General features: G+C 44.4%; 1 protein-coding gene across 2 annotated transcripts in view; it reads left to right on the top strand.

Annotated features, from left to right (window-relative positions):
* The window catches only part of HMMR (hyaluronan mediated motility receptor), a 197,983-nt gene that overhangs the window by 174,839 nt on the left and 9,440 nt on the right, over positions 1-13,704 (top strand). The window contains exon 15 of one of the 2 annotated variants that reach the window (XM_033937736.1): positions 6,294-6,470. The exons of the other annotated variant lie outside the window; for it this stretch is intronic. Within the exon in view, the coding sequence (XP_033793627.1) occupies positions 6,294-6,470 (177 nt within the window). The remainder of the gene's footprint in view (positions 1-6,293; positions 6,471-13,704) is intronic. 2 annotated transcript variants of the gene reach the window in all.

The raw sequence follows: 13,704 nt of genomic DNA, 5'->3' as shown, positions 1-13,704 counted from the left end.
TTTCTATAGTATCTGCTTCTTCCCCAGAATGCTGTCCAGTTTCGCACGAAGTCGAAACCTTCCTCATTACACCATCGTCTCATCCAGGCATTAATTGCTCGCAGCTCATCCTGTCTCTTTCCATCCGCTCTCGGTACCGGGAGGATCTCGGAGAAAGCCACTTTCACCTCCCTGACCTTGAGTTTTCTTCCAAGTGAGCGGAGCTGGTCCTTCACCTCTTCCCTGTTGTACTTCCGTCCACTCACATCGTTGGTCCCCACGATGTGAGTGGACCGAAGTACAACAGGGAAGAGGTGAAGTATGACAGAGCTAAGCCAGGAGCTTGGTGCCAAATTGTTACTATTGAGACAACTGGAGGAGAGAATAGAGAAAAAAGAAACTAGGAGAAAAAAAAGAAACCAGGGAACAAACAATCTGGGTTGATTAAGACTAAATAACCAACTGCTGCTAGTGAGATAAGCAAGGAGGGGTTAGGCAATTTCTTGCAGTATAATAGCGTAACAGCTTAATAGGTGTTAGTTTCATGTGAAACTTGGATAGAGGTAGGCAGTAGTTTTTAGTAAGGGATCATATCTTTCTCCTCGTTGGCTCAGGAGAGGGGTAGAGCAGGGCTCACATGCCTCTTCTTGGGCGGGCTACCGATGAAATGGGTGGCCTGCTGCTGTAAAATGTATCTTACTCCCTGCTGGTTCAGGGGAGGGGCGGAGCAGTGCTCGCACGCCTCTATCACCATACTTCTACCCTTCAATTCTCCTGACCCCACTTCTACAGAAAAATTGGAAAAAAACTCTACAAGCAGTGGAAAAATGGATGGCAGACCACAAATTGAAGCTGAACACAGATAAAACAAAATGTCTCCCGGCTTAGCTCTGTCACCTGGAGTACTGTGTTCAGATCTGGTCGCCGTACCTCAAGAAGGACATGGAGGTACTTGAGAGGGTCCAGAGAAGAGCAACTAAGCTAATAAAGGGCATGGAGGACCTCTCATATACTGACAGACTGAAAAAGCTAGGGCTTTTCTCCCTGGAAAAGCGGAGACTTAGAGGAGACATGATAGAAACCTACAAGATCATGAAGGGCATAGAAAAAATAGACAGGGACAGATTTTTCTAATTAAGGGGATCAATAAGTACAAGGGGGCACTCAGAAATTGAAAGGGGAGAGGTTTAGAACAAACGCCAGGAAGTTCTTTTTCACACAGAGGGTGGTGGATACATGGAACGCGCTACCAGAGGATGTGATAAACAGGAGCACGCTACAGGGGTTCAAAGAAGCTTTGGATAGGTACTTGGAAGACAAAGGGATTGAGGGGTACAGATAAGAGTAAAGGTAGATTATAGGGATGGGATTAGAGGTAAGTTACAAAATTAATCAGGGACCACTATTCAGGCACTAGGCCTGATGGGCCGCCGCAGGAGCGGACCGCTGAGCAAGATGGACCTCTGGTCTGACTCAGCGGGGGCAACTTCTTATGTTCTTATGTCTACTGCTCGAAAAGGACAAAAACCCCTTCATCACAGAACTAGAAATAACACCTCCAAATACCCTATACAACCCACCCTTAAACTCCTAGGAGTAACAATAGATAGATGCTGCACAATGCAGGCCCAAATCAACAAGACCACCCAGAAAGCATTTCTAACCATGCGCAATCTACGAAAAATCAGAAAATTCTTCAACAAAGAGCAATATAGGCTCATAGTCCAATCCCTAGTCCTAGGTCTATTGGACTACTGCAACTCTATCTACCATGCCCTGCTAACATGATAAAACAAATACAGACAATCCAAAACACTGCACTAAGATTGACCTACTCGCTAAAAAAATTTGACCACGTCACCACTGCCTACCTAGACTCACACTGGTTACCAATACAAGCGCAAATTCAATTCAAATTATACTGTCTATTAATCAAAGCAATAAATGGCACAGCCCCCAAATACCTAAACAACCGCCTGAACCAAAACCTCACCACTAGACAAAGAAGAACTAAGACCCCATTTACCTACCCCCCACTCAAAGGCACCCAGTGCAAGAAAATATTTGACAGTCTACTAGCGACGCATACAGCGAAACTGGACCATACCATCTCCAACCTGCTAATAACAACAAGCGACTTCAAATCTTTTTGTAAAGAAATCAAAACCCAACTATTCAAAAAATCTATCCAGATGTCTTAAACTCTAACCCTGGACTCCCCTCCATATAATTCCCTCAACCTCTCCCCTTCTCCAGTTATCCTTACTCTTCAAAGCCTCAAGCATGTCAACTGCTTCCCAAACTCTATATATACCGGAACTGCACTTTCTCCAATTTGTACATCTCCCCAAATTGTAAATCTACTGGAATAGCCCAATCTTCCATGCTGTATCCCTTCCTTTCTCATTCTAAATCCTGTAAACCGTGCCGAGCTCTGCGTCTGCGGAGATGGTGCGGTATATAAACCTAAGGTTTAGTTTAGTTTAGTTTTTGTAATTTCTCCTGGAAATGTCCAGATGTCTCTTTTGTTATCCGCCCAGAACTGCAAGGTACGGGCGGAATAGAAGTCAATAATGTAATGTAATGTAGATCCCGGAGAGTGGTGCCTCAGTCAAGTGGCTTTTCAGTTGATAGTGCAACCTTGGGGTCAGCCTCTCATGGACCTGATAGCCATGAGTGTCAACGCCAAAACACCCCACTGCTTCAGTCGTCACAGAGATGGTCAGGCCGAGGGTCTGGATGTTCTGGTTCAACCATGGCCAACGGAGGGTCTGTTGTATGTGTTCCCTTCATGGCCATTAGTGGGGAGAGTTCTCCTAAGAACATAAGAAGTTGCCTCCGCTGAGTCAGACCAGAGGTCCATCTCGCTCAGCGGTCCGCTCTCGCGGCGGCCCATCAGGCCCACTGCCTGAACAGTGGTCTCTGACTAATTTTACAAATTACCTCTAATCCTATCCCTATAACCTTACCTCTACTCTTATCTGTACCCCTCAATCCCTTTGTCCTCCAGGTACCTGTCCAGACCTACTTTGAAGCCCTGTAGCTTGCTTCTGCTTATCACATCCTCCGGTAGCGCGTTCCATGTATCCACCACCCTCTGGGTGAAAAAGGACTTCCTGGCATTTGTTCTAAACCTTTCCCCTCTCAATTTCTCCGAGTGCCCCCTTGTACTTGTGGTTCCCCATAGTTTGAAAAATCTGTCCCTGTCCACTTTTTCTATGCCCTTCATGATCTTGAAGGTTTCTATCATGTCTCCTCTAAGTCGTTGCTTTTCCAGCGAGAAAAGCCCCAGCTTTTTCAGTCTGTCAATATATGAGAGGTCCCCCATACCCTTTATTAGCTTAGTTGCTCTTCTCTGGACTCTCTCAAGTACCGCCATATCCTTCTTGAGGTACGGCGACCAATACTGGACACAGTACTCCAGGTGTGGGCGCACCATTGCACGATACAGTAGCAGGATAACTTCCTTCGTCCTGGTCGTGATACCTTTCTTAATGATACCCAACATTCTGTTCGCTTTCCTTGAGACTGTGGCGCACTTCGCCGACGCCTTCAATGTTGTGTCCACCATCACTCCCAGGTCTCTTTCAAGGTTGCTCACCCCTAGCGGTGATCCCCCCATCTTGTAAGTGAACATTGGGTTCTTCTTCCCAACATGCATGACCTTGCATTTCCCTATGTTGAAGCTCATTTGCCACTTTTTGGCCCACTCTTCCAGTGTTGTCAGATCTTTTTGGAGGTCTTCGCAGTCCTCCATGGTTTTGACCCTGCTGTATAGTTTAGTGTCATCTGCAAATTTAATAACCTCACATTTTGTTCCCGCCTCCAGGTCATTAATAAATATATTGAACAGAAGCGGTTCCAGCATCGACCCCTGCTCGTGACCCATTTCCAATCCGAGTAATGGCCCTATACTCCAACCCTCTGTTTCCTGTCCGCCAGCCAGTTTTTGATCCATCGATGGACCACCCCTTGCACCCCATGGTTCCATAGCTTCCTTAGCAGTCTTTCGTGTGGTACCTTGTCGAAGGCTTTTTGGAAGTCAAGGTAAATGATGTCTATGGATTCCCCTTTATCCACCTGGCTGTTTACCCTCCGCATTGTTCGTCATCCGGGCCTAGTGATTCTGATGGCTCCGGATTGGCCCAGGCATCCGTGGTACGCAGACCTGGTGAGGCATCTGGTAGTGGATCCTCTGCCTCTCTTGCCCAACCTTCTGCCTCAGGGTCCCATTCCAATGTTTGATCCGGGTTCCTTTTGTCTTACGGCTTGGCTTTTGAAAGGAATCGCCTAGGTAAGAAGGGATATTCATCTCAACCCTTTTGGGGTCCCAGAGCCTTTCCATTTCTCGGGATTATGTGAGGGTTTGGTGTCTATTTGAAGAGTGATATGCTGTACTTCCCTGTTTACCATCTTGGAGTTTTTGCAGGATGGCTTGGACAGGGGCCTGGCTTGGTCTTCTTTCTGAGTTCAGCTTGCAGCCTTGTCAGCCTTTCGTGGATTGATACAAGGTCAGCATTTGACCGTCTTTCCTGATGTCATTCGCTTCTTGCTGGCAGCCAAATTGCTTAAGCCTCCCATGTGACAGTCTATTCCTTCTTGGGATCTTACTCTGGTCTTGTCCATGCTGATGTGCCCTCTATGTGAGTCTTTGGGTGCCTACTCGTTGAAGGACCTTTTCCTTAAAGCGGTCTTCTTGGTGGCTTTTACATCAGCTAGATGTGTTGCTGAGCTGCAAGTGTTCTTTTGTAGGTCTCCCTTTCTGGAGTTTTCTAGGGAGTGGGTTGTGTTGCGGCCTGTTCCTTCTTTTCTGCCAACAGTAGTGTCTCCTTTTCATGTCAATCAGTCAGTGGTCCTCCCAGTGTTGGATAATTGGGAGGGATCTTCTGAATAGAAACAGATGCGCAAGTTGGATGTGAGTCGGGTCATTTGCTTTTATGTGCAGAGGACCTAGGAGATCAAAAAATCAGATCATCTTTGTCCTTTTAGCGGATCGTCGTAAGGGGAATGGTGCTTCCAAGGATACCATTGCGCACTGGATTAAGAAGACTATTGCTTCTGCATACCTTCTTCAGAAAAAGCCTGTGGCAGAATTTCTCAAGGCTCATTCCACTTGGGGTCAGGCAGCTTCTTGGGCTAAGTCTTCTCTAGTGCCTCCAGTGGATATTTGTAAAGCTGCAGTTTGGTCTTCCTTGCATTCCTTTGTCAGACACTATGTTCAAGCGTGTCGGGACACGGTGTTCGGTGAGCGTGTTCTGATGTCAGCCCTTCGAGGGTCCCACCCATGATGGGTTCTGCTTTGGTACGTCCCATCTGTAAAGGCGACACGAAAGGAGAAATTAGGTTCTTACCTGCTAATTTTCTTTCTCTTAGCCTGTAGACTGGTATAGTTCCCCACCCATTCTGTCGTTATGCGGTTTTTGTGGGTTTTTGCTTGCATGCAAATTGTGTTTTTTTCTGCGGGTTCTAGTATTTTTCTTGGGCTGGGGAGATATAAGAACAGTGGCTGTGGCTCAGCTGGTGAGCTGTGGGGACATTTTCACTGCAGGATTCTAGTTCTATACATGTTCCAACAGTTGTTCCATTTGTTTTGTTGTTTTTAACCTCCTGTTCGGAGTGTTTTTACTGTTTACCAGTTAGTTTTTTCTTAGTTCTGCTTGGCTATTTGGCAAACTGGTTTAGGAAAGGGGAGCCTCAGCTAATATACTACAACCAAGTTTTCATCTGTCTCCACCTGCTGGTCATAGTGAGATATAAACCCATCTGTAAAGAACTATACCGGTCTACAGGCTAACAGAAAGAAAATTAGCAGGTAAGAACCTAATTTCTCCTTGCCATCTCAGCCTGTGTGCCAACTTAAGTGTATATTATCAGCTCAAACTTATCAGGGCAATCTGTAGGGGGTTCAGTTATGATTTCTAAAGGACACACAATTCCATGATAAAAAGCTTCAGCTGACCAATATTCCTAAAGAATGTTGTCTTAGAGAATCACTCATATTTTCCACAAATCATACACATCTTACAAATTCTGCCAGGGATATGTAAACTTATGATAACAGCTATAGCTACAGCATAAGCTGAGGAATGTGCCTTATGCAACATTGCCTCAAAAAGACAAATAGCCAGTTTCTTTTTTAAAGGATGCAGTACTGACATGCAGTGTTATTGAGGGGTACTCATCTGGTAAGATAAAGGCATCTTTCTGGCATCTTAATGACGCCTTCATCATAGTACTAAACAACTGTAAAATGGTTTCAAATTAGTGGAAATTATAATTCCACAGAATATTTAAACTAGTCTTGTTTGTTTCAGCAACAACTGGATGCATTTGAGGCTGAGAAGAATGCTTTGCTTAATGAGCACGGTGCAGCCCAAAATCAACTGAACAAACTGAGTGATGCATATGCAAAACTATTGGGTCATCAAAATCAAAAGCAGAAAATCAAGCATGTCATGAAACTAAAAGAAGAGAACACTGAACTCAAACAGGTTTGCAAGTTTAGTGCACAGACAAGTGTTTGTGGCTTCCTGAGGAAAGTAGGAAGAGAATGCAGAGCATCTTACATAGTGACATTTGGAGGCATGTTTGGGAGTGTTATGCTTAGCCATGTGTTTAGATGTAGGAGTAGAAATTGTTAGGTGGGGAGTAGGGAGTGTGATTGGGTGGCAAGTAAGTAGAAGTATTTGGGGAGTTGTGCTATGGGTGAATATGAAAGTACCTTTTGGGTGTCATCTTTTTGCCCAGCCTATGTGTGATAGCCTGTGTTGGTAATGCAAGGGTCAGGAAATTGTGATCAGCATTCTAACATTCTCCCCTAGAAAACGGCTGGGAGTTTTGTGAATTTGGAGGGAGGGGAGGAGACTTGACTGTAAGAATACTGACATGCTTCTCATTTTTGAACTTGGATTAGGAAGAGGAAAAAAAAACAAACTTTCACCAGAACAGCAATTTAAAATTGTACAAAAGGGGTTGAGAGTCTTTCTCGGGGCAAACTAATTCTCTGCAAATTACTGCTATATGAGAGATAAGACATATTACGTTTAGAAATGGGGGCTAAATCAGGCTGGAAAAGTTTGTTGTACACGCAATATCAAATACTTCAATGTATATGACAATTTAAAATTGGGAGACAAACAATTTGTACACATAAACATGCAATGTATGTACACAAGTAATTAGCGATACAAAATGGAAGAGGGGTGAACTACAATCTTTAAGGAAAGAAAAAGTACATTTAAGGAAATAACATCATCAGGAGGTTCCAATCTTGACTTGAATTTAATGAGTGAACTCCTCTACTCTTGGTTTCCTCTCCTAGCTGTTTCTCTCTTTCCAGAATGCTTTACATATTAGCTTCTACTCATTCAATCCAGTATGGACAAGGAGAAAATCTCTCTCCATGGTTCCATTTAGGCTTGCACTTGTCTCAAGTAATGAGGGAAGAATGCCTTTGTAGATGTTGAACGCCTATTGTCTTCAACATTATATCTTGCTCACCATCTCATCCAAACAGGTCCGCCAAATCTTGCCTTATTTCTTTTACAGCGTTTTTGATTTTCCCCTTCACCACAGCTACTTCACTCTTTATTTCCAGGGCCCACTGCTGAAATTCTTCCTTTATGGCCGAAACTGCTGGGTCTCCATGTCTCCTCCGGGGCAGAACCGTTCGTTCTATCTCCTCCTTTGAATCATTCTCTCCCGACTCGCATGGCATCTCATGGGCGTTTCCCAGTCCACACCGGAGGCCACTTTTCTCCTGCCCTCTTTCCTGGAGAGCGACTTTCCTCAGGTTTTTGGGGTTTTTTTGCCGGTATCTTTTCTCCCAATTCTCCAAAGAATCTTCAAATACTGCCTTCTTTCTTTTTTTTTTCTTTCCACTTAAACTTTACATGGAAGGGGGTTCGGAGCCGCCGAGGACAGCGCTCCCTCCTCAACCCGCCATCAAGGTTAGTGACATCACCGGAAGTCCAAAACTTCCTCCCATAACCGGCTTTGCTGAAATCTAAGTAAAATACATCTAGCATATGCCCTTGATCCAATTCTCCGGTCACCCAATCAAAAAATTCAATCAGATTTGTCTGGCATGTTACCTCGGATCTTGTAACCCATTTGATTCAAGGAATTTCACTATCCTTTCTTTCAGCAATGCTTCCATTATTTTTCCAATAACCGAAGTGAGGCTTACCGGTCTGTAGTTTCCTGCTTCATCTCTGTGACCACTTTTGTGAATCGGCACCACATCTGCTCTTCTCCAATCCCTTCAAAGAGTTGTTGATCAAATCTTTAATAGTACCTGCCAGAACCTCTCTGAGCTCCCTCAATATCCTGGGATGGATCCCATCCGGTCCCATCACTTTGTCCACCTCAATTTTTCAATTTGTTTATAAACACTTTCTTCAGTGAACGGCACAGTATCTACTCCATTCTCATGTGTAATTTTGCAAGACAATCTCGGTCCTTCTCCAGGATCATCTTCCGTGAACACAGAACAGAAATATTTAACATGTTTTGCTTTTTTCTCATCCCTCTCCACATATCGATACATATCATCTTTTTGTCTCGCAATTCTATTTTTTATCATTTTCCTTTCACTAATATGTCTGAAAAAAAATTTTTCTCCCTTTTTACATTTCTAGCCATTTGCTCTTCTGCTTGTGCTTTCGCCAGATGTATCTCTCTTGGCTTCTTTCAGTTTTGCCCAGTAGTCCTTTCTGTACTTCTCTTCTTGAATATTTTTATATTTCACAAACGCCAGCTCTTTTGCATTTATTTTCTCTGCCACAAGTTTAGAGAACCATATTGGTTTCCTTTTTCTCTTGTTTTTATTTATTTTCTTCACATAAAGGTCCGTTGCTATTTTTATTGCTTCTTTCAACTTAGACCACTGTTTTTCAACTTCCCTAATGTTCTCCCATCCTAACAGCTCTTTCTTCAGGTACTCTCCCATTTTATTGAAATCTAAGACTTTGAGTTTTATGTGGCTGCCCTCCACTTTAGCCATTATATCAAACCAAACCGTTTAATGATCGCTATTGCCCAGGTGGGCACCCACTCGGAACATAAAAATTGCCGCTGCTGGGTCAGACCAGTGGTCCATCGTGCCCAGCAGTCTGCTCATGCGGCAGCCCTCTGGTCAAAGACCAGCGCCTTAACTGAGACTAGCCCTACCTAAGTACATTCCGGTTCAGCAGGAACTTGTCTAACTTTGTCTTGAATCCCTGGAGGGTGATTTCCCCTATGACAGATTCCGGAAGAGCATTCCAGTTCTCTACCACTCTCTGGGTAAAGAAGAACTTCCTTATGTTCGTACGGAATCTATCCCCTTTTAACTTTAGAGATATTCTCCCCATTTGTGAGGACCAGATCTAGTATCGATTTTTTTCCTCGTGGGTTCCGTCACCATTTGTACAAGCAGAGCCTTTTGAAAGTCATCCACAATCTCCCTACTTCTTTCCGATTCCGCAGACAGAACGTTCCAGTCCGCATCCGGCAGATTGAAGTCGCCCAGCAGCACCTCCTTTTTCTTTCCAAACTTTTGGATATCCACAATCAGATATTTATCAATTTGCTGCGATTGAGTCTGAGGTCTGTTGACCACACCCACGTAGATAGAAGTTCTATCTTCTCTTTTCAGAGCGATCCATATTGCTTCTTCCTCTCCCCAGGTCCCCTGCTTTTCAGTTGCTTGAATATTTATCTTTACATAGAGAGCTACTTCTCCTCGTTGACCATCTTTGTGCTTCCTAAAAAGATTATATCCCGATATATATTTGCATCCATGGGAGTCACTGAACCATGTCTCTGTGATAGCAACGATATTTGTGTAGGTTTGTTTAGTTTCATTTCCTGTTACATTGCTAAGAAGCGAGTTGCTAATATTGTTTACGTTGCTATCTGTACTACCATCACATCTTGTCTTTTGCTGGGGGTAGCCTCCAAAATTATATTTCATACATCTGCCACCCCCACCTTCTAGTTTAAATGCCTAGAAACTTGTCTAAATTTCTCAGCAAGGGACGTCTACAACGAACTGGCAAGGCTAAAGGTAAACAAGGCCATGGGACCGGACAATTTACACCCAAGAGTGCTCAGAGAATTGAGAGATGTCTTGGCGGAACCGTTGGCAGTGCTCTTCAATCTCTCACTAAGTACAGGGAAAGTTCCGTTGGACTGGAAAACAGCCAACGTCGTTCCTCTACATAAAAAGGGTTGCAGGGCTGAGGCTGCGAACTATAGACCGGTAAGCCTCACCTCAATAGTGTGTAAACTCATGGAAACACTAATTAAGTATAAATTAGATACGATCCTGAACGAGGGAAATCTCCGGGATCCCAGCCAACATGGATTCACCAAGGGTAGGTCATGTCAGTCCAATCTAATCAGCTTCTTTGACTGGGTAACAAGAAGACTGGACTCAGGAGAGTCCTTGGACGTCGTGTACCTGGACTTCAGCAAAGCGTTTGACAGCGTCCCACACCGCAGGCTGCTGAACAAGATGAAATCGATGGGATTAGGAGAGACTCTAACTGCATGGGTTAAAGATTGGCTTAGTGGCAGACTTCAGAGGGTGGTGGTCAACGGTACCCTCTCTAAAATGTCGGAGGTGACCAGCGGAGTGCCACAGGGTTCGGTCCTGGGCCCACTCCTCTTCAACATATTCATTGGGGATCTAACTCAAGGGCTTCAAGGCAAGGTAACCTTATTCGCTGATGACGCCAAACTATGCAATATAGTAAATGGCTATAATCTTCAGGATGCTATGGAGCAAGACCTGCGTACTTTAGAAAATTGGTCCTTGATCTGGCAGCTGGGCTTCAACGCCAAGAAATGTAAGGTCATGCATCTCGGTAACGGAAATCCTTGCAAAACTTACACCCTGAATGGAGAAACTTTAGCCAGGACTACGGCAGAACGAGACTTAGGAGTAATCATCAGTGCTGACATGAAAGCAGCCACTCAAGTGGAGAAGGCTTCATCTAAAGCACGGCAAATGATAGGTTGTATCAAGAGAAGCTTCGTCAACAGGAAACCTGAAGTCATGATGCCATTGTACAGAGCCATGGTGAGACCGCATCTGGAATACTGTGTGCAATTCTGGAGGCCACATTACCGTAAGGATGTGCTCAGAGTTGAATCGGTTCAGCGGATGGCCACCAGGATGGTCTCGGGGCTAAAGGGTATCCCGTACGAGGAAAGACTGAGCAAATTGCAGCTTTACACTCTCGAGGAGCGTAGGGAGAGGGGAGACATGATTGAGACATTTAAGTACATCACGGGACGGGTCGAGGTGGAAGATGATATCTTTCTTCTCAAGGGACCCTCAACCAAAAGAGGACATCCGCTCAAGCTCAGGGGAGGGAAGTTTCGTAGAGACGCCAGGAAGTACTTCTTCACGGAGAGAGTGATTGAGCACTGGAACAAGCTTCCAGTGCAGGTGGTCGAGGCACGCAGCATCCCAGACTTCAAGAACAAATGGGATACCTATGTGGGATCCCTGCGAGGTCATGCCAAGGGATAGGGTCACTAGGACTGAATGAGCGGGTCAGTAGAGTGACAGTATAATCACAATTATACTTTAAGGGGTCAGTAGACTTAAGAGGGTGGGTAAATAGTGTGGGCAGACTTGATGGGCTATGGCCCTTATCTGCCGTCATCTTTCTATGTTTCTATGGATTCTTTTTCCTGATATAGTAAGATGTAATCCATTTTTACAGTGTAGTCAGTCTCTTGTCTTTCCATATATTTCCCCACCACCTATGTACTTAAAGTCTTCTTGATGACATTAGAACAGCCATTGCCGGGTCAGATCAATGGTACATCATGACACCAGGCTTTGAGCCATCTATTGAAGTCCTCTGTGTTTTTTACTCTTTGTTCTTCCTTTCTATATGCAGGCAGTACTTCTGAAAAAGCTACAGTCTTTACAAAAGGTTTCAAGCCTTTACCAAGCTCCTGAAAAGCTTTCTACGCTGCAAGTGTGGATTTGTTGGCCAGGTCATTTGTTCCCAGATGGATAAGAACATCAGTGTTAGAATCCTTAGTATCTTCCTTAATTATTGTCTGTATTTGCCTGAAACTCCTGGGTAGCTGAGGATCCTGGAAGACATTTCACTGTTTTGGTTTCATCGCCTTGTGTTCCAAGGTTAATGCCTTTGATGATAGAATCCCTCAGCAGCAATAGCTTTCTGTTTTGGGCTTTTTTTATTTGAGCTTAGAGAAACTTCCTCTCTCTCGTTATCTTCACTGGTTCAAGTCCCACCTCAAGTCTGTTTTCTTGAGTATTGCAGTGCACTAGTGGAGCAAAGGAATTCTGTAGAGGTAATATTTGTGAAGGTGGATGTTTCTGTGTTACATGTTGCAGTCTTCCTGAGCCTACTAAGACCTATTTATTTCTGGGTGGTTTTATTCTTTGAAGTAGAGGTGGTAAGTTGGTATGATTTTGTGGAGTGATGGGTGCTTTCCGTGTTGCACTTTTAAAGCATATTAAATTATTAAGTATCACTTTCAGTTATACATTGATCACTAATTGTTTAATGCACACGTGGTGTACCCAGTGATGGTTTGCAGGTGTAGTGAGTAATGGAGCTCATATACCAATTCAGTTAAGCGCTGGGGAATTTTCTCAATTTCGCTAACTCCTCACACTGAGGGTATACCTCTCGCGTTAATTATATATTTTGAAAGTTGTCCTTGGTTCTGTTTGTTAACCTTGCTTTAAGTGCGGCATAGCTCTCTCTGAGAACCCATTGACTTTCTCTGCTCCTTTGGGTGTCTTTTGAAGTGTCTAAAGCAGAATTTTGGGGAGATTTTGGGCAGTATTGATCTTTATCTGGCAATATTTGTTTTTCATTTACTGTGTGTTGACTCTGATAGCACTACTGTTGTGATATCCTATGTGACTATAAGGAAGTTATTCTATGCATATCAGTATTGCAGTGTTGCTTCAGATGCAGCTAAGATTCATCATAGAGATATTCTGCAGCATATGATTCCTTACAAATGGGTTCTATACCCCAACTCACGAGTTGGATTGCAGAAGATGCCAATCATTTTTCTCATCTCCGCCTCCTTGTCTCCCTGGGTAGTGCCTTCTCTCCTCAGTCTTAACTTCTGCAAGCAAATTGAGAAAGTGTCTTCATCTGCTCTGCATCGGATTTCTTATTTTTTTTGCAAGGCTTTCCCGTGCTAAGTATTTCCCATTAGTCCTATGACAGCTCTGTCTGGGGAGAGTGTGGCGCAGTGGTTAAAGCTACAGCCTCAGCAGCCTGAAGTTGTGACCCTGGGCAAGTCATTTAATCCCTCCATTGCCCCAGGTACATTAGATAGATTGTGAGCCCGTTGGGACAGACAGGGAAAATTGCTTGAGTACCTGAATAAGTTCATGTAAACCGTTCTGAGCTCCCTTGGGAGAATGGTATAGAAAATTGAGAAGACGCTGAAGGGAATGGGGAAGACAGTGGGGAGAAGATGCTGAAGGGATATGGGGAAGAGAGAGTGGGGAGAAGACGCGGAAGGGACATGGGGAAGACAGGATGGAGAGAAGACGCTGAAAGGACATGGGAAAGACAGAGGGTGGGGAGAAGACGCTGAAAGGACATGGGAAAGACCGAGGGTGAGGAGAAGACGCTGAAAGGATATGGGGAAGACAGAGGGTGGGGAAAAGACGCTGAAAGGACATGGGGAAGACAGAGGGTGGGGAGAAGACGCTGAAGGGACATGGGG

The sequence above is a fragment of the Geotrypetes seraphini genome, chromosome 1, assembly GCF_902459505.1.
Source record: "Geotrypetes seraphini chromosome 1, aGeoSer1.1, whole genome shotgun sequence".
NCBI lineage: Eukaryota > Metazoa > Chordata > Amphibia > Gymnophiona > Dermophiidae > Geotrypetes > Geotrypetes seraphini.
Note: the sequence above shows the minus strand (reverse complement) of the source record. Positions and strands in the feature narration are given on the sequence as shown.